At 39.6% G+C, this 23,690-nt stretch overlaps 1 protein-coding gene across 2 annotated transcripts in view; it reads left to right on the forward strand.

Annotated features, from left to right (window-relative positions):
* Nucleotides 1-4,392: 4,392 nt before the first annotated feature.
* The window catches only part of MSL2 (MSL complex subunit 2), a 36,075-nt gene continuing 16,777 nt past the window's right edge, over nucleotides 4,393-23,690 (forward strand). Inside the window, exon 1 of one of the 2 annotated variants that reach the window (XM_037143847.2) lies at nucleotides 4,393-4,999. In XM_037143847.2, the coding sequence (XP_036999742.1) occupies nucleotides 4,858-4,999 (142 nt within the window). In that variant the 5' untranslated portion in view covers nucleotides 4,393-4,857. Of the gene's footprint in view, nucleotides 5,000-10,254; nucleotides 10,529-23,690 lie in introns of those variants that run through there. The other variant, XM_037143848.2, reaches the window with a different exon arrangement.

Below are 23,690 nucleotides of genomic sequence, written 5' to 3' on the forward strand. Positions count from 1 at the left end.
ACACTGAAAATCTGAGACTAGGATGCCAGCATGGTCACCTGATGAGGGCTGTCTTGGTTGAAGATGGGTGATTTCTCCTTGTATGCTCACGTAGCAAGAGTGTGAGAGCTCTCTGGGGTCTCTTTAATAAGGGTACTAATCCCATTTATGAGGGTTCCACCCTCATGATCTAATTATATCCAAAAGGCTCCACCTCGTAATACCATTGCACTGGGGGTTGGGATTTCTTTTCAACATCTGAATTTAGAGGGAACAGAAACCTTCAGTCCATAACAGATGGCTATATTGATGAAGGCAGGGATGTAGATACTAGGCAGTCAGGGAGAACACAACCTAGGAAAATGGGAGAAGGAACATTATCTCTAGAGAGTTCTTGGTGGAGGAAGAAAAAAGAAGGGGCAGAGGAAGGAGAGTAAAAGAGTGGGGAGGGGGATGCAAACATCTATTTCATAATTTTTTAAAGGGCCTAACCTCTCAGAAAGTCTCAGTCTGATCATTGTTCTTTGAAAGCATAACTACAACTACTTTTGCATTTAATTCATTGTTCCCAAAGTGCTACAGTGCAATCAATAAATACTTGTTGATTGATTATTCTGAGTGATTTGAATCAATCCACCCTTCTGGTTTATTACAGATTTTAGAATTGACATTGAGCAAGCTGAAATAAAAACTGTCTTTAAATTTGCAAGACATTTTATGTCTCTCCCCAAGGAAAAACAAACATTGGTCCAGGACTACTATGTACCAAACACTATACTGGGGGTTTTCTTTACGTTATTACATTCTAGGAATTCATTATTATTTTAACAATCACTTAGTGCCCATTACATGTCAGCCCATTTGCTAGGCAGTGATGATAAAAAGCAAAGAGGGAGAAACTCTGACCTTTTAGCAGTTACCATGTAATGGGGAGAAGACAGTGCTAAATCAAGAATTGCCAGGTACTGTGGAAAGTGCAATGAGAGGTAAGCACTTGGCAATCTTAGAGGGCAGAAATGAGGAGCTTTAATTCAAAATGGGTAAGAAATAGAGACAATTAGAAGGGAACATTTTCTGAATGAAACTTTAACTGGATGCCAAAAGGAGCCTAAGGTGACATGATTAAATGTTGTGGGTCCTTGATGGGATCTTGGATCAGTAAAAGGACATTAGAGAAAAACCTGAAGAAATAGAAATATGAATTTTAGTTACTTATATGTATTATTATTGGTTCCTTAGTTGTGACAAATGTACTATGCTATTATAAGATATTAATAATATGAGAAATTGGGTGTAGAATGTAATAGAACTATTTGAAGTATCCATGTAATAATTCTGTAAACTCAAACTGTTCTAGAATGAAACTATCATTAAAATATTGAAACTGGCATTTTGTATTTTTGTTAGATCTGACAGCACTAGTGCTTTTACTTCCAAATAATAAACATAAACTATGAACATTACCTTAAGTCGATTGAATAAAGAATTTGAGTTGTATATAATTTCTCCTACATATTTATTCCAAGCACTTTATTTTCTATAAACAGTTTGTTTTCTTTTTTGGGGGCAAGACTCAAGCAACCAAATAATTATTAGGCAGAGAATATACTTCAGTGTGGAAATGCTTTGCCTCTAAGCGACACAGTCTAACACTTTAGACTGTTACAAACACTTTCAGGACCTAAAAAAGAACTGGCTTAAATTTCCTCCCATCCCCCAAATGAACCATCAACAGAATTAATCTTAATTTGGGCTGTGCACATCTCAAGAGATTTTAAAAAATACAGTTATGAGGAAATCACCAAGGTGAAAGCGCTGCAAGTAATCACTTGTCTGGGGTGACTGCTAATTTATGCTGCCCGAATGGAAAACAGTGCTGATTACTTTATTCTTGTTGCTCCTTTGGAAAAGAACAATCCATATGCTGTGGAAGACCTTAGAGTTTGGGATAAAAATAGAACTGTATAGTATAACAATTTTATTTGAAGGTGAGCTCAGAAACAATTTATCCAAAAAAGGAAGATGAGGGTGAAGAATGAGAGTGAATTTTAGAATACTTGCCATTTTCCAGATACAAGGCAACGAAATATGTTTATATTTTGTTCAATTTTGTTTATTATCTGCTTTGGTGCTTAACAAAATTAGCAAGTTAGATATTTACTGCTTAATACTTAAGTGCTGATAATATGCTGGGCCTTATAAAGTAAATCTGTTTTCAAATGTAGTAGAAATTATGCATCATCGATTTATCCAGGTTCCCTCAACCTCTTAACTATTGATTTCTACTCTAAGTGACAAGGCCCTAAAACTAACATGTATGTGTAAACCATGTTACACACAAACACACATGTTAACTTTACATGCTAATGATTTACATACGTCATTAGTTTGTAAACTTGCAGAGCATCTACTGTAGGCAAAAAATGCTGGTGAACAGCTTTGATGTATCCAGAGGTAAGAAATAGTTCCTTTGCTGTATTTCTACCTGTGCTACTCAAAGGTTTTGAACTTTACAGAAGGGAATAAGGTTAAGTTAGACGTTTGTCTTACGGTCCTTACTCCTGCAAAACCATCGGGCAAAACCTTGTTTTAAAACATAATACTGGAAAGGATTTGGATTCGTTCTAAGGCAGGACCATGGGTTCTTTAAGATACGGATTTACGTAGAAGGGCTAGGTCTGTCGCCAGAGCTAAAAAAATGGGTTCGTTTTTTTAAAAACTGGACTCGCCTAGTAGGAGCTCGGAGCTTTGCTCCTTGGCGCCTCTGTAAGGGCGGGCCTCGCTCATTTCGCCTTACTCCAAGGACCAGAGACCGTGGGAAGAGCCTGGCTCCGACGAGGAGAGGGTCCGGCCCGGGCCCCACAGCTCACAGACCGCCGCTTGGGGCCTTTGAAACCTCAGGTCGCGGTCTCGACCGACTTAAGGCCGCGGCCCTAACTTAGCAAGCACCACCTGGAAGCCTGCTGGGAGTGCAACTATCGTAACTGCTGCCTGCTTTCCAGGCTCAGAGTGTGAACGGACCGCTGATTGCGCCTTTTCGGTGGTCAAGAAGCCGTGTTCCGGGATAAAGGCCACGAGGGCGGGACTTGTGGGTGCGCGGGGCTATTTCCTCACGTCGTGGTCAGTCAGGGTGCAGAGAGGCTGAGTAGGAGTCAGAGCGGAGCGCCACATAACGCAACCTAATCGGGTCTGAGCTTTGGCGGGCACCGAAGAAGCAGTTTGTGTGAGAAACCTACAGACCACAAGAGGGAACGATGGGTCAAGCAGCGAAGGTTTCACGACAGCCTACAAGCCTAAGAGGGAATTTGAGAGCACAAGGGGGAGGGGCGGACAGAGCCGGCGGCTCGCACAGAGCATGCTCTGTTCTGAGCGCTAAGCAGAGAGCTAGGCATGCGCTGTGAGCCCAGGGTGGGTTGGCAGCAGGGAGGGGCTGGCGTGCGCTGGCTGATGTGTTTATCCGGTTTTCTGGGTGGGCGGTCAAAGCGCACGCGTTAAGGGCGAAAGGCAGCGGAGCTGGTAGTGGGATGCGCATGCGCTGAGTGAGCGGGTGGCTCTGGGCGGGTGTGGAGGGGGGTCTTGGAGGAGAAGCAGGGGAAAAGGGAAGCGAAGGGAAAAGGAAAGAGCGGGGGGGAGGGGTGAGAGTGTGCTCTGCGCATGCGTGCGAGCGCCAGCGACGACGGCGGCGGGGGAGTCTCGGGGATGACAGTGGCTTTGCCCGTTGGGGTAACGGTCGTCGTCTCCGGCAAGGCTTGAGGTGCCACACAGCCCGTGGGATCCGTTAAGGCCGCACCAACCTGGGCTCTACCGAGCTAGAGTGGCTCGTGGAGTCCGGGTGAGGGCGGCGAGGCACGAGGGGAGGGGCCTACAGCGGGGCCTGCTGTGTACGCTGGGCGGCGGCGGGGCCTGGCTGTGTGAGCGTTCGTCTCAACCGTGGCCGGGCGGGCTCCGTGGGCGGCGGCGACCGTCGTGCTTGGTGGAGGCGGTGTCTGTGTGTGCAGCGCGGAGAAGATGGCCGGGCAGTGAGGGGCGGCGCTTGCGCTTGGTGACCTCGAAGTAAGCGACTGAGGAGCGAGGGGCGCCGCCGCGGCCCGGCAGGGCCTGCTCCCCGCCCCCTCCCGCTGCTGCCGCGGCCGGCCCGCGCACTTCCTCCCCGGCCCTCCCTTACCGGGTGCGGGACTTACTTTCCCGCTTCGCCACCTCAGGGAACAGCGGGGCTGTAATCACCGGGGCCGAGAGCCAGCCACAGCGTGGGCCCCTCGTCCGATATGGAGAGAGTGGCGGCGGCCTTCGCCCTCCGCAACAGTAACATTCGTCGCTGCCGCGGCTTCGTGCACTAGACCGAAGAAGCTGACGCCGGTGTTGTCGTCTTTGCTGTCGCTGCTGCCCCCGCGCTGGGCGCTGTGATGGAGTAAGGGCCCTGCAGGCAGTGAGACGCGTGCTCGCCCCCTAGTCCGGGCCGGGGCCTGCTCCCACCCTGCTCGACCCGAGGAGGTACCTCCGCGTCCGGACATGCAGCTGGAGCCGAGGCCGCCCGCCGAGCCGCGGGGCTAGACTGAACTCCAAGTCGTGGCCCGAGCGCCGAAGTCGCCACGTTCTGCGCCCCGTGGCCGGCCGGGACAAACTCGAACGCCGGTTTCTCTACTTTTTTTTTTTCCTGTCTGCAAGTCTCAGGGACGGAGGAGGGGCGCCACGGCCCCATGTGTGGGAGGATTGCTTCAGCCTCACAAACTTGCACGGATTTTGGTTACTACTTTGGCCAGTGGTTCTGCTCCGATTTCCTTCGAATTGTTGCAAATTCGCCATTGTTCCCTGGCTGCTCACGAAGTTGGATCCGGAATTTTTTTTCGACCGGGAGTCAACGGTGTCCAAGTGTCTGCAATGAACCCCGTGAATGCTACTGCTCTCTACATTTCCGCGAGCCGCCTAGTGCTCAACTACGACCCCGGAGACCCCAAGGCGTTTACCGAGATTAACAGGCTCTTGCCTTACTTCCGACAGTCCCTCTCGTGCTGTGTTTGCGGTGAGACGCTTTTAATTGTTCCGTTTTCAAGGTTTGTTTTAAAAAACCTGGGCAGTGGTAAACGGTTCGACGACACGGTGGTTTGTGTTATGTTTGTTATTTGTGCAGTAGTATACGGCCATTAGTTTTGAAACTCGCCAAAAGACTTTTGCCCGTCATTTCAGCAGAAAGAATACTTCCATACCGCTTTGTACAGTGGCCTGAATATTCAAAACTGTTTAATTTGCCTTAAGCCAGTTGCTTAGCATTTCTGATGGTTTTTAAAATAAGGTGAAATAGCATGCATCCTGCTGCCTTTCTTTTTTAAACATTCGAAACAAGAGTTGACTTAATACCAACCTTCGTTAAAACATGGACATGTGGTCTGTTTGCATTTCCGCAAACTGTTGTTAATGTGGGGGTGCTGGTATGAATGTGATGTGCCCACAGCTAGTGAAAACTCTGCAGAACTTTCCCCCAGGTTCTTCCACAAATGCTTTGATAGTTGCATAGTAGATAGTGAGCCAAGGCAATACTTGATGGGGTATCGAGGGATTTTTACAGGAGTACATTTTTTTAAAGATTTTATTTATCTTCAGAGGGGAAGGGAAGGAGAGAGGGAGAGAAACATCAATGTATGGTAGCCTTTCGTGGGTCGCCTGCTGGGAATTGGCCTGCAGGGAACCGGCCTGCAACCCAGGTATGTGACCTGACTGGGAATCGAACCTTGAGTGTCTGGTTAGCAGGCCCGCGTTCAATCCACTGAGCCACAACAGCCAGGGCTAGGAGTACATTTTTTTACTTTGTGGCTTTAATATACTGTGGTATGCTAGAGGGTTGTTTTGGGTATTTAATGTTAATTTGGGCTGGGGACATACTTTCGAGTTATTTCTGAGACATAAAGATATACTAAGTTGTCTAATCGAAATTTCTCAAAAGGGACAATTTGGATTAGTTTTGCACATACCGTAATTTTTTTTTTAAAACCTAGATGAAGTGTTAATACAAAGGGAAGGGCAACTGGCCAAAAGAGGCAGTAATATATTCCACTTCGTATTCTTATTATGCCAGAAATTTTGAGGTTTTGTTGATCCACTCACTTGTTTAGTCAGAACTTCGTAAATTTAGGCATTTCAGGCTTTCACTTGATCTTAAATTAGATAAAGGGGAGTAATTTTTGAGACTATTTGAAAGTCATCTAGCATTTTCTTGATAGTTCTGGGGCAAAGTACTGAGGGAGTGCAGAAGAGGTGAAGATTATGGGGGTTTTTTTACACCAGATACTTAATCTCATAAAAATTTAAGTAACTGTTAGAATGTGATTAAGTTCTGTGACTGGTGACACTTAACACCTTTATAGAGAAATACGTGCTTGGACAAATCACTAACTGCCCTGGGCCTCAGTTTCTTAATATAAAACCAGACGTTTGGGCTAGAGTCAAGGCTTCCTTTCAGCTTAAATATTACTGATGTATGTAAGCATATGAATTTGATTGGTTTCAAATTTGAAATTTTTCTGACAGTGGTACATTGTAATTATTCCTTTTCGTACAGCTACCCTCTCCCACTATCCTATGGAAAAGAGTTGTGGATTCTTTTTCTCCCTTACAACTGAATAGTTGGCATAAAATTTTGGCAATATGATGTAGTTTCCCTCGCCCCCCATGCAGTCACTGGTTATCAACAGGAAAAAAAATCACTTATTTGAACTCAGATCCAGCTTTTAATTAATTTTGTATCAGGTGCTGCCTTACACTCTTTTAGTTGAAGTACATAATACACTCATTCAGATAACTAGGGCATATGCAGTTGTCTTTCATGAAGATGATATATAAAAGTAGTTTAATTCTGTTTTGATACTGTAGATAGGGAGTTTATTACAACAGGCCTTCCAACATCTGACCCAGTCCTACCTTTTCAGGCGCTCTCTTACATAATTACTTTGCTTCAGCCAGGGTGATGTTTTTGCCTTTTCAAATATACATATATGCTTTATGTTTTCTTCTTTTTTTTTTCAATAAAAAGTTCTCTTCATCCTTTGAACCTCTGTAACTCTTTGTCTAATCTTAGGTACTTAAAACTCTTTCAGTGCAGTTTTTATATCTGATTCTTCTGATACATTAGGGAAAATACTCTTTTTTGGTACATTTTTGTGTTCCTCCTGCCTTATCCTTCATTTTCTATCTAGTGACTTGCATGTAGGTGTTTATGACACTCAGGAGTCTAGTGAGAGGAGGTAAAGGGGGGAAAGTAATAGGCTTACAAACTTCACAGTTTGGTTTGGAAAAACCAAATTTTGGTTTTTCTACTTTTGTGTAGATGGGTTGCTTTAACTTTTTTGCCTCGACTTCCTTTATCTACAGAGGGGGTGGTTATGCCTTACTTTTACAGGTTTGTTTCTCCAGATTTATTTTATGTGTGGGTTTATTTTTAAGTGGGAAAAAACCTTTTGAACCCCTGAGAACAAGTTTATGGACCTGGTGTCTGGCACATGTTATATGCTTATAGTCCCACCTTGGTACAGAAGTAGAGGAGGAGGAGGTGAGAGAAGACACTGAACTGTCAGGTCAATTATTGTCAAACCTAGACTGTTCTGTGGAACTACAAGTTTTGTTTTGTTTTTTGAAATGTTAATTAGCTGATTATCACTGTTTGTTTTTCATTTGCTTTGTATATTTAAATCTTCTGAAGCTTTTAGTGAATGGGATAGCAATGCTGCAGAGAATTACTGTACTTTCTAGGCCACAGAAACAAATTACTGTGGGCACTACTTTTTGTGTCAGTTTTTCTCCCTTGCTGTAAATATTGGGGTGTGCTTTATCACTTATTAGAAAGTATAATTTCTTTTAATGGCATGGGACTTGATAAATTCTGTCGTGGGGATTTTAAGTTTTTCATTAAACTTGTAAGTCCTCAGCTGATGTAATAAGTTTCATAAGTAGAATCAAATCCTGTTAGAGTTGGAAGGACTTGTTGAGTGGAAAATTTTTATTATCTGAGATATTTGGAGTCCTGTAAATTAATCATGATCAAATCTGTATTCAGGGCACATGAATATTTTTTTGGTGTTTTAATTAGAGTTTAGAAACAAAATGGTTCTGGCTTTTAATTTATGTGGTAGTTTTGGACCTTCTTACATAAAATGGGAAGGGAGTGGAGGTTAGTGTTTTCCACGGATTTAGGGTGATGTAGGCCAACAAGTTTTTGTTTCGACTATGGAGGACTAAAGACAAAAAACCCTATCATCTTTTTCTACTACTGCTTATGTGTACAAAAGATACTACTTCTAGTGTACCACTAGAAGGTAGGTGGTTCCCTGAGGGTGAGAGCTTGCCTTGTCTTATATCACTGTAGCCTTGTACCTGAAACTTACTGACTTGTTGAATGGATGATGTTACCATTAAAAAGAGAAAGTATCAACGTATGAAGGATGTGCTCTCAGAATAAAGTATTTGCTTTAAAATCAAGTAGATTTAGCTTTATGAAACATTTGTCTCATTTTATCATTGTAGACTTTCCCCTCCCCACTGGAATTAGTGGAGTAGATCTTAAGAATCTCTTCCAATCGAATTTTGAATTCTCTCTTTTAGCAGAATTAACTTTGGTTTTTGACTGAGCAAACAATTTATAAATAGCAAGAATCTTCTAAAGCGAACTGTGAACGTATAGCTTGGAGTGTTTTATTTTCAACTACGCATCTTTTAGATGGAGGCTAAATTAAAAGGCCATATGAATAATTGTGTTATATTAATACTTCATATTATTCTCAGACCATGAGTTTATTTCTTAAGAATTTGATTTCTCTAGATACTTCATGTAAGTAGAATCATATAGTATTGTATCTTTTTGTTGACTGGGGTATTTCACTTAGCATTCTGTTCTCAAGGTTCATCCATGTTGTAGCCATGGCAGGATTTTCTTCCTTTTTGAGGTTGAATAGTAGTCTGTTGTATGTATATATTATACTTAGTTTATCCACTCATCCAGGATGGACATTTGAGTTGCTTTACCTCTTGGCTATTGTGAATAATGTTGGTATGAACATGAGTGTACAAATAACCCTTAGAGACCCTGCTTTCAATTTTGTTGGGTATATAACCAGAAGTGAAATATCTGTGTTCTGTGGTATTTCTTTTTTTAAAACTTTTCTTAAAAAGCCCGGCTGGTATGGCTCAGTAGATTGAGTGTTAGCCTGAGAACCAAAGGGTTGCTGATTCGATTCCCAGTCAGGGCACAGGCCTGGATTCCAGGCCAGGTCCCCAGTGGGGGCACGTGAGAGGCAGCCACACATTGATGTTCTCTCCTTCTCTTTCTCCCTCTTTTCCCCTCTCTGTAAAAGTAAATAAGTAAAGTCTTTTAAAAAATTTAAAAAAAAATTTATTGATTTTAGAGGGAAATGGACAGGGAGGGGAAGCAGGGAGGGAAGGAAGGTAGGGGAGAGAGAGAAACATCAATTTGTTGTTTCACTTATTTATGCATTCATTGGTTGATTCTTGTATGTGCTCTGATTGGGGATCGAACCCACAACCTTGACACATCAGGAGGATGCTCTCACCAAGTGAGTTATCTGGCCAGGGCAGTTTTTAATTTTTTGAGGAACCTCTATATTGTTTTTCACAATAGTTGCACCACTTTACAATCCTTTCCATCAGATTAAACATTTAAATTCATCACATTCTTAACAATAGTTGTATTTTCTGTTTTTTTTTAATTGATAGTAGCCATTGTAAAGGGTATCTCATTGTGGTTTTGATTTGCATTTCTGTAGTGATGTTGATCATATGCTTGTTGATCGTTTGTATATTTGAAGAATCATTGTCTTTTTATCTTGAAAACTTATTTCACTTATTACCTCTTCATTAATCACCTGTGATGTTCTAAGCGTTGGAGTAAAAAAAATTAATAAGACACGTAACCTTTACCCATATGTTCCTTAGTGTTATGGAGAAGACAGATAAGTAAACCAACAATTGTTAGAAGCACTTAATGTCATTACCAAATCTCAAGTATCATAATAGAATCATTTATAAATTAATTTTATCGCATATGAAAAATTTCAGAAATTAGCCATAAATGTTTCCCTTCATATAATTTGTTTCGAATAACTGCCTTATTGTTTAGGGTAAATCTGACTGGTTATCGAGTAGAGTTTGGTTTAGCAGGTTTATGAGGGAACTTAAGTTTACCTGTTTTCTCTGATATGGGAAGAATTCTTGTTTTTCTTTTCTTTTTTTTTTTTTTTTTTGCTCCTTGCCTGAGGACATATTTTTATTGCTTTTAGAGAGAGGATAAGGGGGAGAGAGAGAGAGAGAGAGAGAGATAATGGGCGAGAGAAGCATGAGTTGGTTGCCTCCTGTGCCCTTCCTACTGGGATCCCATGCGCCCTGACCCGGGATTGTTTGTGCCTGGCCAGCGGATGGAACTACAATTTAGGTAGTGCTCTGACAGGGAATTGAACCCGGCAACCTTTCTGCACTCAAGGCTCCAAGCAACTGAGTCACATCTGCCAGGGTGGAAGAATTCTTTGGGGAGCATATATCTAGTAATCTGGTAAGTAAGAACAATATTTAATAATTTGTATGGTAGATGCACTTCACATGTATCTACTTAACAATTAGGTTTCTTTTCCTAAGAAAAATCTCCTTTTTATAGCTTCCCTTTCTAGCATTGTAAAAATTAGTTCTAGAAAGTTAATGATACATCCTGACTAGTGTGGTTCAGCAGATTGAGTGCCAGCCTGTGAACGGAGGGGTGGCCTGTTGAATTCCTGGTCTGGCACGTGCCTGGGTTGCTGGCCGGGTCCCCAGTTGGGGGTGCATGAGAGGCAACCACATATTGATGTTTCACTCCCTCTCTTTCCCTCTAAAAGTAAAATACTTTTCAAAAAGCTAGTAATATTAGTTTGAGTAATGATTCAAGGTAGTCTATGTAGTACTGTAGAATTAGGCAAGAGAAATTGTTTCAGTCTAGTGAGATCCAGGAAGTAGGGGCTAGAGTGAGACCAAAGGGAATGGCAAAGTTAGGTGTTCATTTTCATTAAGGCTTGAGGGAGATGAACAGTTGACTTGTTGAGGCTGCAATAAATCAGGTTTATTTTTAATGAAGAATCCATGATGGAGCCCCCCCTAGCTCTTAGTGATTACTCAGAGGCCTTGTGAGGGGAGCTTTGATGTCAGGCTAAAGAATTTGATGTTTATCTTGTAGACATGCCCCCCTACACCTCCCAAAGTGTGTTCTATAGGCTAAATCAAATAATCTAAAGGGCCTGCTAAAATTCAGATTCCCAATGATCACATCGGACTGATTGAATCAGAATTTTTGTGTGCAGGGCCTTGTAATCTGCATTTTAATTCCCCATCTTCTTATAGGGCAGAGGATTTACAAATCATCGTTGTCCAGGGGGTGTCCAACTTTTTGCCCACACTGGAAGAAGCAGTGTTGTCTTGGGCCACACATTAAATACACACACAAACATTAACAAAAACTGATGAGTAAAAAAAAATGTTTTAAGTACATTTACGATTTTGTGTTGAGCTGCATTCATAGGAATCCTGGGCCAAAAGCGACCTGCTGGACGGGGGTTAGACACTGACATTTTAAGTAGGAAAGTGATGTAATTGAAATTCTGTTTTAGAAAAGATTGATTTGGGGATAGAATGTGTGATTGATTATGGAATAGTGGTGGCAGTGGTAAGGGAACAACATAGATAATGCTAAGGAAATTTTTGTCTTATGGGTGTCATAACACTTTAATTCTTTGGTATGCACTGTATTACACTTTGCCATGGTTTGGCATATTTTACTATGACTAGATTAAATGACATTTCCAATTCTAAAATTTATAAACATATCTAGCTCATTGCTTTCACGTAATACACACTTGATAAAATACTGAATTATATTTAAGAGCTGACAAACTGGTAGTTTAATACAGATGCATGAGAAAAATTGAAAAAGTCAAAGGTAACTCAGTTCATACTACAAATGAAGTAATTGATTCTGGAAGAATATGAAGAATTTATTTTTTTATGGCAGGCAGTTAAAAAAGATTTTACTTATTTTTAGAGAGAAGGGAAGGAAAGGAGAAAGAGAGGGAGAGAAACATCTTTGTGCAAGTGATACTTCGATCTCATAGGCCCCAACTGGGGGGACCTGGCCCAGGCATGTACCCTAACTGGGAATTGAACCAGTGACCTTTTGGTTTACAGGCTGGCACTCAGTCCACTGACTTACACCAGCCAGGGCAGGATATGAGAAATTTAGATAGACTGATTTGAAATAATATGAAGACAGCCCAATTAAAAATACTCTTCAGGAATTCAGCAGTTTGGTGTGGGGTTTTGGAGAGGTCAGGTGCATGAGAGAGGTTGAAGTTAAGATAGGAATTAGAGCAGATCAGATGTGGACCTGAGGAGAATGAAGAGAAGGATGAGACAATGTTGAATAAATGTATGGTGGTTGGGAATTGGGGTTAGTGAGAAAAAGTTTGCTTTAAAAATAATTTTGATGTTTTTGGTATAGTAAAACAACATGTCTTCTGAGTCTTGGTGTTGTGGTTTTCATTGTCTCAAATTACTGTATTTTGTCATTATAATATGCACTTTTTTGCTTCAATTTGCGAGGAAAAAATAAGGCTGTGCATTATTCATGGTTGCTTATATACCATGGGCATAATAATCCTGCGTATTAAGCACAGAAAATGTGGGTGTGCATTATATGCAGGAGCACATTATACATGGAAAACTATGGTAATTTGCATATCCAGTTTTTTGAATTCCTTGTTTTCTTCATTTCTATTTGTGTATATGCACATGCGAGCACTTGGAGTCATGATCACATCTATAGCATGCCATCTTTCATTGGTTAATGTCTTACTGTATTGGCTTTTCTCAGTTGACATTTTCCTTGAGTCCACTGTATTTAGCTACTTTAATGTATGATTCATTTAAATTTGTTTTTGCAAGTTTTGGTGTACTTTCTAAATTTTTTCTTTTATTTTTAAAAGTCATATTTCAAAATCTTGTTTTCTAATTTCGCTTACATTTCTCTGTCTTTCCCTTGATGTTTAAATGTCTGCCTGATGTTCTGATATTTAGGACTCTGATCATATGTAATACAGGAATGCAGGATTGGAAAGGGGCATTCCACTTCAGGCATCTTTGTGATGGATTCTGAATCCTTCTACAATTAATCAGTTGGTTGTCCAGCCTGTGACTGAACATTTTCATGGTATGACATAGGGTATAACTGTGTCGTGTTCACCAGAAGCTGTGGGCTGTCTCATGGTTCTATTTATGGTGTTATTGAGCTTACCAGCTCGATTTCTGTATAGGTCTTACAAGGAAGATATTACTAGGTTATTCATGAGAATTTATACAGCCTTAGGCAGAAAGGATCATACATCACATACAGCTATTTCTTCACATCAAATAATCCTTTTTGTAATATTCTTGATAGTTCAAGCCTTTTCTGAATACCTCTAGGTTAGGGAGTTCAGTTCTACTCTGCAAAATAGCCGTATTATTGTTTGACAACTTAAAAGAAAAAACCTTTCTTTAAAAAGGTGGTTTCTTTAGAAAGTTTTTGCTTCCAATTTATCTAAGTCTCCTTCTTTACAGTGGTCTCACGTTGATTTTTTTTTCTTTTATTGTCCTTTGGGACAATTCAGGAAGCCTTTGATAAAATTGTATCCATCAACTGTTGGAAGACAGTTTTCATGTCTTTGTTGAGAAGGTAAACACACTAAAGCATCCTGGTCTCAAGTTTGTTTCTTCAACTGTAGACTTTTATGTTCATGTCCACAGTATTTAAATGTGGCCAGATAGGATTGTGTCCCTTGAGGACTTGGACAAACTATTTAATTTCTCTTAGTTTCATTTGATTGGACAAGAGTGGAGATTTGGTTGTGAATTTGGCCCCCAGACATTTTTTTTTCAGCTTGATTAAAAATTCACTGAATTTGTTCAGAGTTTTAAAATCTATCCTTCACATAAAAATTGAGATTTTAGGCACCTCCTAGAAAATTATAAGGTCTATTATCAGTGAGTGTACATTCCACCATGGCATGGCAATCATTGATTGTAGGTGAGAGGGGTTTCTTCCTTTTGGGGGTGGAGGTAGGTAAATAGTCTCCTGCTTACTCTTGGTCCGCCCCAGCTTTCGTCACTTTTTTTTTTTTTACTTTTCCAGTATGCTTCTCTAGACATGTGGAATTGTAATCCTCAGGAATAGAGAATTTTGTAAGGTCTCTTGTGCTCTAGATGCTATTTTGAACCACAGAATTCTACTGTTTTGGGGATCTGGAATTATTTTGTGAACCCTTCTTATCGGGGTAAAAATCGGGATTGTTTTACTTATTGGGCAGTTGTTGGTTCACAATGTTCCTGGTCAGTTACAACATGTTAACAAGTTACTTGATAGTGTTGTTCAAATCTTCTCTATTCTTACTGATTTTCTATTAGTTTTGTCAATTTTTAGAGTTTTGTCAATTTGTTGAAATCTCTGACTATAATTATGCTCGTTAGTTTCTCTGTAGTTTTATCAGTTTTTTTCTTTATGTATCTTGAAGTTCTGTTACTAAGTGCATAAAACAATTTTGAGCACATGGAATACAGTTAAAATGCTCAACTAATTCATCTGTCATTTCTAGGTTTGTTGCTCTTTGGTTTTTCTGCTTTTTATGGGTCATATTTTCCTGCTTCTTTGCATGCCTCATTAATTTTGATTAGGTGGTAGATATTATGACTGTTACCTTGTCTGTAAAATTTTACCTTATTAGTAGGTATTTTTATACTATAAGTATTTTTCAGCTTTGCCCTGGCTGGTGTGGCTCAGTAGATAGAGTGCTGGCTTGTGAACCAAATGGTTATAGGCTTGATTCCCAGTCAGGGCACATGCCTGGGTTGCAGGCCAGGTCCCCAGTAGGGGGCTCACGAAAAACAACCACACATTGATGTTTCTCTCCCTCTCTTCTCCCTCCCTTCTCCTCTCTCTAAAAATAAATAAAATCTTAAAAAGTATTTTTGAGCTTTGTTTTTGGTATGAAATTACCTTTTATTCCCGTGTATACAGTGTGCTCCTGTGTATAACATGCACCTACATTTTTGTACACTTTACACATGAGATTATTATAACCATGGTATGTAGTCTTTGTACCCATATATAATGCACACCTTTATTTCTCCCTCAAAAATTGTGCAAAAACTTGGGCAAAATACTGTATGTTATTTGGAGGCAGTTTGATCTTTGGAGGTTTGTTTCATTAGGTAGGACCAAAGCAACCTTGAGGGGCTAATTTCTCTGCACTACCTAGAATTTTCTGTTGTATCCAGTGCCTTGTGAATTGTTTCTTACTGTAGGTATTAGGATTAGGAATCACTCTTCTGCCTCTGAATTGCATTGGGACTTTCACTTTACTTCTTTCTGGGGGTGGGGGGTGGGGATGGCGTGGAGGGTACTTTCTTCAGCCTAGGGTAGTTTCCTGGTAATGCTTGTGCTAATCAGCTGAAGCCTTGAAAGGGGCCTTGTTTAAATCTCTGGCACTTTTTGTGCAGCTGTTTCATCTCTAGTACTCTGTCCTGAAAAATCCAGTTGCCTTGGCCTTCCAACTCTTTTGTCTTATGAATTTGGGAAGACCACTAGGCTTTGTCTGGGTCCCTCTTGCCTGTGCTGTGGGTCTGAAAATCGTCTCCAGGTAGTAAACTGGGGGATTTTAGGGCTCAGCTTCGTTTTCCTTCTGTGCTGTTGCTCAATATCTGAAAACTATTGTTTGTCCAGTTTTTTTTGTTGTTTCAGGTGAGAAAGTAAATCTAATTATTTCATTTTGCCTGGAATCAGAGTCAGATTATATTCTAAGCCTATGCTGTCCCATACAGCAGCCACTAGCTGCATGACATTTTAATTTTATTTAATACTAGTTAAGATTTTATTCAGTTAAGATAGTTTTATTTAATCTTAAGATTAAGTGAAATTTATTTTCTTTTTTAAAAATATATTTTATTAATTATGCCATTACAGTTCTATTCCCCCCTTTATTCCCCTCCCCCCCACCATTCCCCCCTTTAGTTTATGACCACGTGTTTCAAGTTTTTTCGATTCTGTATTTCCTATACTATTCTTGCCCTCCCCCCATCTATTTTCTACCTACCATCTATGCTACTTATTTTCTGTACCTTCTCCCTCTTTCTCCTCCTCCCACTCCCCTGTTGCTAACCCTCCATGTGATCTTCATTTCTATGGTTCTGCTCCTGATCTAGCTGTCCTCTTAGTTTGCTTTTGTTTTAGGTGTGGTGGTTAATAACTGTGAGTTTGCTGTCCTTTTAGTGTTCATCTTTTTAAACTTTTTTTTCTTAGATAAGTCCCTTTAACATTTGATATAATAAGGGCTTGGTGATGATGAACTTCTTGAATTTGATCTTATCTGAGAAGCACTTTATCTGCCCATCCATTCTAAATGAAAGCTTTGCTGGATAGATCAATCTTGCATGTAGGTCTTTGAATTTCATGACTTGGAATACTTCTTTCTAAGTAGTATTCCAGTCCCATTTTTGCCTATAAGGTCTCTTTTGAGAAATCTGCTGACAGTCTGATGGGAACTGCTTTGTAGGTGACTGTCCCCTTAGCTCTTGCTGCTTCTAGGATTCCCTCCTTCATTTTAATTTTGGCTAATGTAATTATGATGTGCCTTGGTGTGTTCCTTCTTGGGTCTACCTTTTTTGGGACTCTCTGAGCTTCCTGGATTTCCTGGAAGTCTATTTCCTTTGCCAGATTGGGGAAGTTCACCTTTATTATTTGTTCAAATAAGTTTTCCACTTGTGACTGTTCTCTTCCCCTTCTGGTACCCCTATAATTCGGATGTTGGAGTGTTTAAAGATGTCCTGGAGGTTCCTAAGCCTCTCCTCATTTTTTTGAATTCTTGTTTCTTCATATTTTTCTGTTTGGTCATTTTTTCCTCTTTCTGGTCCACTCCCTTGATTTGAGTCCCACTTTCCTTTCCATTACTATTGGTTTCCTATGCATTTCCCTTCATTTCAATTAGTTTAGCCTTCATATGTTCCTCTAATTTGTGACTAAAATCAACCAGTTCTGTGAGCATCCTGATCACCAGTGTTTTGAACCGTGCATCTGAAAGTCTTGCTATTTCTTGGTTGCTTAGAGTTATGGCCTCTGGGGCTCTGAGTTGTTCTTGAGCCATGTTTTGATTTGTTCGTGCCTATTACATGTGAGGAGCAGAGCTTGGTTGTTCACCAGGGTGGGGCCACCCAAGTCGCTGGTTTGTGATGCTGTATGTGGGGGCGGGGTCAGAGAGGGACAGTGGCAATTCCCTTTGCTGCTTCCTGCTGCTGGGGCCTGCGTGGTCCATCACTGGTTTCTCTGTGTGAATGTGTGACTGTGGTCAGTCCTCAGTGGGTCCGCCCGCTTCTCCACACCTGGGATCCGCCCATGGCTGCTGGCGCACCTGGGTCGTGTGCCCAGGTTGGTCCGGTGGATCTTTCCTGCCCGACCCAGTTCTGCTGCTGGCTCTGCCCCTCTTACCAGTTTGGCTGAAGGGTTTGTTGTCGTCAGACTTCCGGGTAGTTCAATTTTCTGTGGTTTGGCTGCATTTTTGTTGCTAAAACTTTGTTGTTTTTAAGCTTAGTTGTGCAAGAAGGTGTGGTGCTTCCACCTATGCCTCCATCTTGGCGGAAGTCTAGATTAAGTGAAATTTAAAATGCAGTTCTTTAATTATACTTAGCTGTATCTTTTTTTTTTAAATTGATTTTGGAAAGCAGGGGAGGGAGAGAGAAAGTGAAACATTGATTTGTCACTCCATTTATTTAGGCATTCATCGGTTGCTTCTTATATGTGCCCTGATTGGAGATCAAACCTGTAACCCTGGTATATGGGGATGATGCTCTAACCAATTAAGCTACCCAGCCAGGGCCACTTAGCTACATCTTAAGTGCTTAGGAGCCATATGTGGGTAAGGACTACTTTATTGGGCATTGCAAATATAAAACATTTCCATCCTTGCATGAAAGTTCTACAGCATAAACCTAAAGGTTGGGGATTCAACCCCCCAGTCAGGTCACATACCTAGGTTGCAGGTTTGATCCCCAATAAAGGTGCATTTGGGAGGCAACAATTTGATGTTTCTTTCTCACATCAATGTTTCTCTCTCTACTCCCCTCCTCTCTTTCTAAAATTAGTAAATATATCCTTATGTGAGAATTAAAAATTCTATCGGACTAAAGAAATTAGATTTGTTCCTGAAAGCTGTGGGAGCATTGAAAGATGCTTTCAATGTTTTCTTCTCAAATTTTTATTTTAAAACATTGAGCTGGATGGGGTTATGAAAAGAGGGAAAATACTTTTTCTCTTCCTAATGAGGAGATACCAAATAAATATTGGACCAAATAGTGGTGCCATAACCAGTTAATAATTCTGCTGGCTCTTGTCTGCCATGAGGGCTTTAAATTGTTTTAATTCTTAGTCATATGTTTTAACTCTTAATCATATTATTTTATTTTTTAAGATTCTTTATATGTCTAATCAATGGACAGTTGGTTAGGGACGAGAAACATTAAGAAAATTAAGTTGATATTGAAGACTTAGGTAATAAGGAGCATAAAAATGTTAATAATTCTAAATAATTTGGCTCAGTATTATTATTACCTGTTTCTGTAAGTTGTCTGTGTTGTAACGCCCTGTCAACAAGATGTTGGTGATTATTAATAAGAGCAATATTAAAAAGAAATTATTTGCCCTGGCTGGTGTGACTGAGTGGATTAATAGTGGGCCTGCAAACCAAATGGTTACCGGTTCGGTTCCCAGTCAGGGCACATGCTTGGGTTGCATGCCAGGTCCCCAGTGGGGGTTGTGTTAGAGCCAACCACACGCTGATGTTTCTCTCTTTTTCCTTCCTTTCTTTGTCTGGAAATCAACAAATAAAATCTTTTAAAAAGACAGAGAATACTGTATTTTGCTGTGTACAATGTGCTCCCCTATGTATAATGCACACCCATGTTTTGTGCACATTATACACAGGGTTATTGTACCCATTGTATGTAATTATTATACCCGTGTATAATGCGTATCCTTATTTTCCTTAAAAAATTTGGGCAAAAAAAGTGTGCATTATATATGGTAAAATATAATATATATTTATATGCAACATGGCCTTTTATTTTTAGAGACTAAAGACTACTTAAACGTCCAATGTGTTATTCGAAGTGTTTGCAAACACCTATCTGAAGCCACTCTTAGTTCATTACTTAGTAACAAACCACAAGAATGATTAAAGTTTTTAGTAAATACAAAACTTAAACACCAAGTCACATTTTCAGTTTTGTTCTTGTATAATGCAATCAATTTTAGCCTGTTTTTAACATTTATGAATATGTAAACATTATGTAATTTTAAAGTAGATATGTCACCAAAATGCATTTTCTAACATAGTTTAAGTAAAATAATATGTAGCTCTTGGTAATGGGCAGTAAGAATTTGCCTTTGTATGTTTTATTAAAATGAACTGTGTAGTATAATCTTGAATAATATGCTGAGTAAAATTTCTTTTTTTGTAAAATTGCTTCATCACATTTCTTAGTTAAATGGTTAGAAACAACCCCCAGGAGTTTCCTTTACTGTGAAAGTGTAGGCAAAAAAGGTTAATGTATTTTTAGTGGTTCCTGATCCCAGTTGTGCATTTGGAATCACTTGGGAAACTTTTTAACAATACACATTCTTGGGCAGAATCTCCAGATATTGAGTCAGTTGTGGAGTTGGCCACTTAGGTGATTTTAATACCTCTGGAATAATGTAGTTCTGTGCTTTCTTGAATACTCCTTGTGTCATGTTAGTAAGTGCACTTGAAAAAAAAGCATATCAGTAAGTTTAAGTAATGCCATGTTAAGCAAGTTTATTGGCAGCTGTAGTATTCAATTTTAAGAAATTGGTATTTTGGGATGACTCTTCAACAGGGTATTAAAACAAACCTGCTAATGCTTTCTGGTTTAGTGGAATACCAGTTTGGGAAATTTGGATCTAGATTTATTTTGAATAATTTAAATGTTTGATTGTTCAGCTATGAATTAATTGTGCCTAATTTGCCAGCCTGTATTATCTTGATAATAATTTAATGAGATCATTATTGCTTTGCAAACATATGAAAACGATGAAATATTACATAAGTGCTTTGTAACTACAAAATGCTCTATAAAGGTCTCCCCTGCATAATTATTAAGATAAATGGTGTGTTTTTTAATTCTTACTAGAATATGAAATGAGGCATGAAAAGTTTTTTTAATGTGTTGTGGGTCCAAGTGGTATACATCATTTGTTTAATGTGTTGTAGGTCCAAGTGGGCATTGCAGATATATTAAACAAATACATCATTTGTTTAATACGTTGTGGGTCCAAGTGGTATACACCATTTGTTTAATGGTCTGTGGTGAGTGTTTGGATTTTTAGTTTGTAATGGTAGTTGACTGGAGAAGCTTACCTTGCCAAGAGTATCAGGAGGTATTTTGCATAGTTTTAGGTTAACCAGATATATAAAAGTTAAAGAAACTCTAAAGTTCAATCATTCAGATATCCAGTAAACAAACAGACCAGACAGGATGTTTGGTTTGAGTAACATTCATACTGTTAAAGTTGCATTGTTCATTGATTTTCATTTCTCAGTAAACCAGTTGTCCTTTTCCCAAACTGGAAATGCAGATTTTTGTGTCTTTATTTTTTTCATCCTTTACTCCCCTGGCATACATACTTAGTTATCACTGGTCTCTCAGTATAGTAATAGTTATTTAAAGTGATGCAGTGACCTTGGAAATAATTACTTGGTCAAGTGGTCAAAATACTCCTCTCTGTATCACCATTTTTGGTGATTAATGCAGATCTCTCATATTATTCTTTCTTACTTAAAAAAATACTTTATTTATTTTTAGAGGGGAAGGGAAGGAGAAAGAGTGGGAGAGAAACATCAATGTGTGTGGTTGCCTCTCATGTGTCCCCTACTGGGGACCTGGTCTGCAACCCAGGTATGTGCCCTGACTGGGAATCCAACTGGCAACCCTTTATTTCACAGGCCTGTGCTCAATCCACTGAACTACACCAGCCAGGGCTTCTTTCTTACTTTTTATTAAAGTACACATTTTTCTGTCATTATTTGTGCTAGGTATTTTAAAGAAAATAGTTTACAGGTCTTTGGAATGCAGGTGATCAGGGGATAATAGTGGTCTGGGGCATAGCTGCTTAAATATTTAATTAGAGAACTAATACTTTCTTTGACATCTTAGTTTGTCATTTGGACCTGTTGATTTTTTTGAGGTATGTATTTGCCTTTTGGTTTAATAATAAACTTGTGTGGACGTTTAAAAGAACATATTCCAAGGGCTGCTCAGTGAAAAATTTAAAGAAGAAAAATAGACCTGGGGCAGGAAGCCCTATCAAAAGGAAAATGGTGCTGTCTTCTTAGGAGAGTTCTTTCATTTCTCAAATTCATTTCTCTTTGATTTGAGCTTAGTATTATGATTGTACTCATGAATTTTGCCAAATGAAAAAATTTTAAACATTTAAGATAAACTTGAGATAGCTGTGTAGAGAATTCAGGCAGGAATTCTGGACTCTTGAGTAGTTCTGTGCAATAAAGATACACTGACCCTCACAGACCTGTTGTTGACCATCCATCCTCTACTTCTTTCACTGTTCCTGCCCCACTCACTATCCATTATTACCAGTACCTGTTTCTGTTTCTTCTTTTTCCCAAAAGGTTTTATATCTTGTGGTTAATTATTGACTCTGCTATGGCCCAATTTCTTTTTTTTTTTTTTTTAATGAAACCGAATGTTTAATAAATTTGATCAAATTCTAACTAAGGAGATATGGATGATACAAGAGACCCGCTGGCTTTTTACTACTACCTCTGCTGTCATCTCTGAGCGGGTAGCTCTGTGCTGAGTCTGCCCAGGAGGCAATGTATCTTCTCTCTTTCCTGAGCCTCTTTTAAAAAAATGTTAGTATATTTTATTGATTGTACTATTAACAGTTATCCCATTTTTTCTCCTTTATACCCCTCCACCCCCACCCTACCCCACTCCTCCCACTAGCATTCCACCCCCTTCCCCTTAGTTCATGTCCATGGATCATACATGTAAGTTCTTTGGTGTCTCCATATCCTATATTATTCTAAACCTCCCACTGTCTATTTTGTACCTGCCATTTATGCTTCTTATTCCCTGTACCTTTTCGCCTATCCTACCCCCACCCCCTCCCCACGGATAACCCTTCATATGATCTCCATTTCTGTGATTCTGTTCTTGTTCTAGTAGTTTGCTTGTTTTTTTTTTTTTTTTTTAGGTTCAGTTGTTGATAGTTGTGAGTTTGTTGTCATTGTAGTGTTCATAGTTTTGATTGCCTTTTTCATAGATAAGTCCCTTTAACGTCTCATATAATAAGCGCTTGGTGATGATGAACTCCTTTAATTTGACCTTAACTGGGAAGCACTTTATCTGCCCTTCCATTCTAAATGATAGCTTTGCTGGATCGAGTAATCTTGGATGTAGGTCCTTGCTTTTCATGACTTGGAATACTTCTTTCCCACCCCTTCTTGCCTGCAAGGTTTCTTTTGAGAAATCAGCTGATAGTCTTAATGGGAACTCCTTTGTAGGTAACTGTCTCCTTTTCTCTTGCTGCTTTTAAGATTCTCTCTTTACCTTTCCTCTTGGATAACATAATTGTGATGTGACTTGGTGTATGCTTTCTTGGGTCTAATTTCTTTAGGATTCTTTAAGTTTCCTGGACTTCCTGGAAGTCTATTTATTTTGTGCTATGGCCCAATTTCAATAATCATTCTTTTTGGTAAGTGTAAAGAAGCTAAAATTGTCTCAGTAGGAGCTATGGACTTAATAGCAGAGGTAAGGATGGTGTTGGATAACCAGAAAGAATAATAAATTGGAAACCAGTAGCCCCAGCTTCTGGTTTTTTTTGGCTAGCAACTAGCTATGTACTACTGTTATGAAAAAGTCTCTCTTGGTTGAAGTGATACCATGGAACAAGTTGATTTCCAGGGTCATTCTCAACTGTAATATGCTTCCTGTGATTTATTCATTGTGCACTTAACATTAAGTCCTGGCTTATGTGGCAACAGTGATTGAAAGAGAGACAAATACATAAGTTTCTGACCTTGAGTAAGTGAATGGTGACAACGTAATGTGGTAAGTGCTATTGTAGGAGAATGTGCATAGTGCTTTTGAACAAACTTAGGGGCAGGAATTAAGGATGGCTTCCTCTTGGAGGTCATATTAGAATCGATTCAGAGCAAATTAGAGAAGAACAAGTAAGCATTGCATGTTTTAGAATGGTCAGTGGTAGAAGAGAGTAAAGAATGGGGTTTGCAGTGAAAGTTTGATTTAACTAAATATCAGGGTGGGGGGAGTGAGATGACAGATTCTGGAAGGTCTTATATGTCATTCTAAAGACTTTGGATTTTAAATGCTGTTTGAAGGGTTTTGTTTGTTTTTTGTTTGTTTTTTGACAGGTTTTAGTCATGCTTTTATGAAAAATACATAATCAAACTCATATTTTATAAAGGTCACTTGATGGTAGTGTGCAAGATGGGCTGATTGGAGCAGGAAGATAAGCTTGAAAACTTGCAGTATTCAGGGTAAGAAATGAAGATTCAGCTAAGGCAGGAGTAGTCATGGGAATAGAACCTGAAGGGGGTGGAATTGGCAGA

Source organism: Artibeus jamaicensis, unplaced genomic scaffold (assembly GCF_021234435.1).
Source record: "Artibeus jamaicensis isolate MK-2021 breed Jamaican fruit bat unplaced genomic scaffold, CSHL_Jam_final contig_519, whole genome shotgun sequence".
Taxonomy (NCBI): Eukaryota; Metazoa; Chordata; class Mammalia; order Chiroptera; family Phyllostomidae; genus Artibeus; species Artibeus jamaicensis.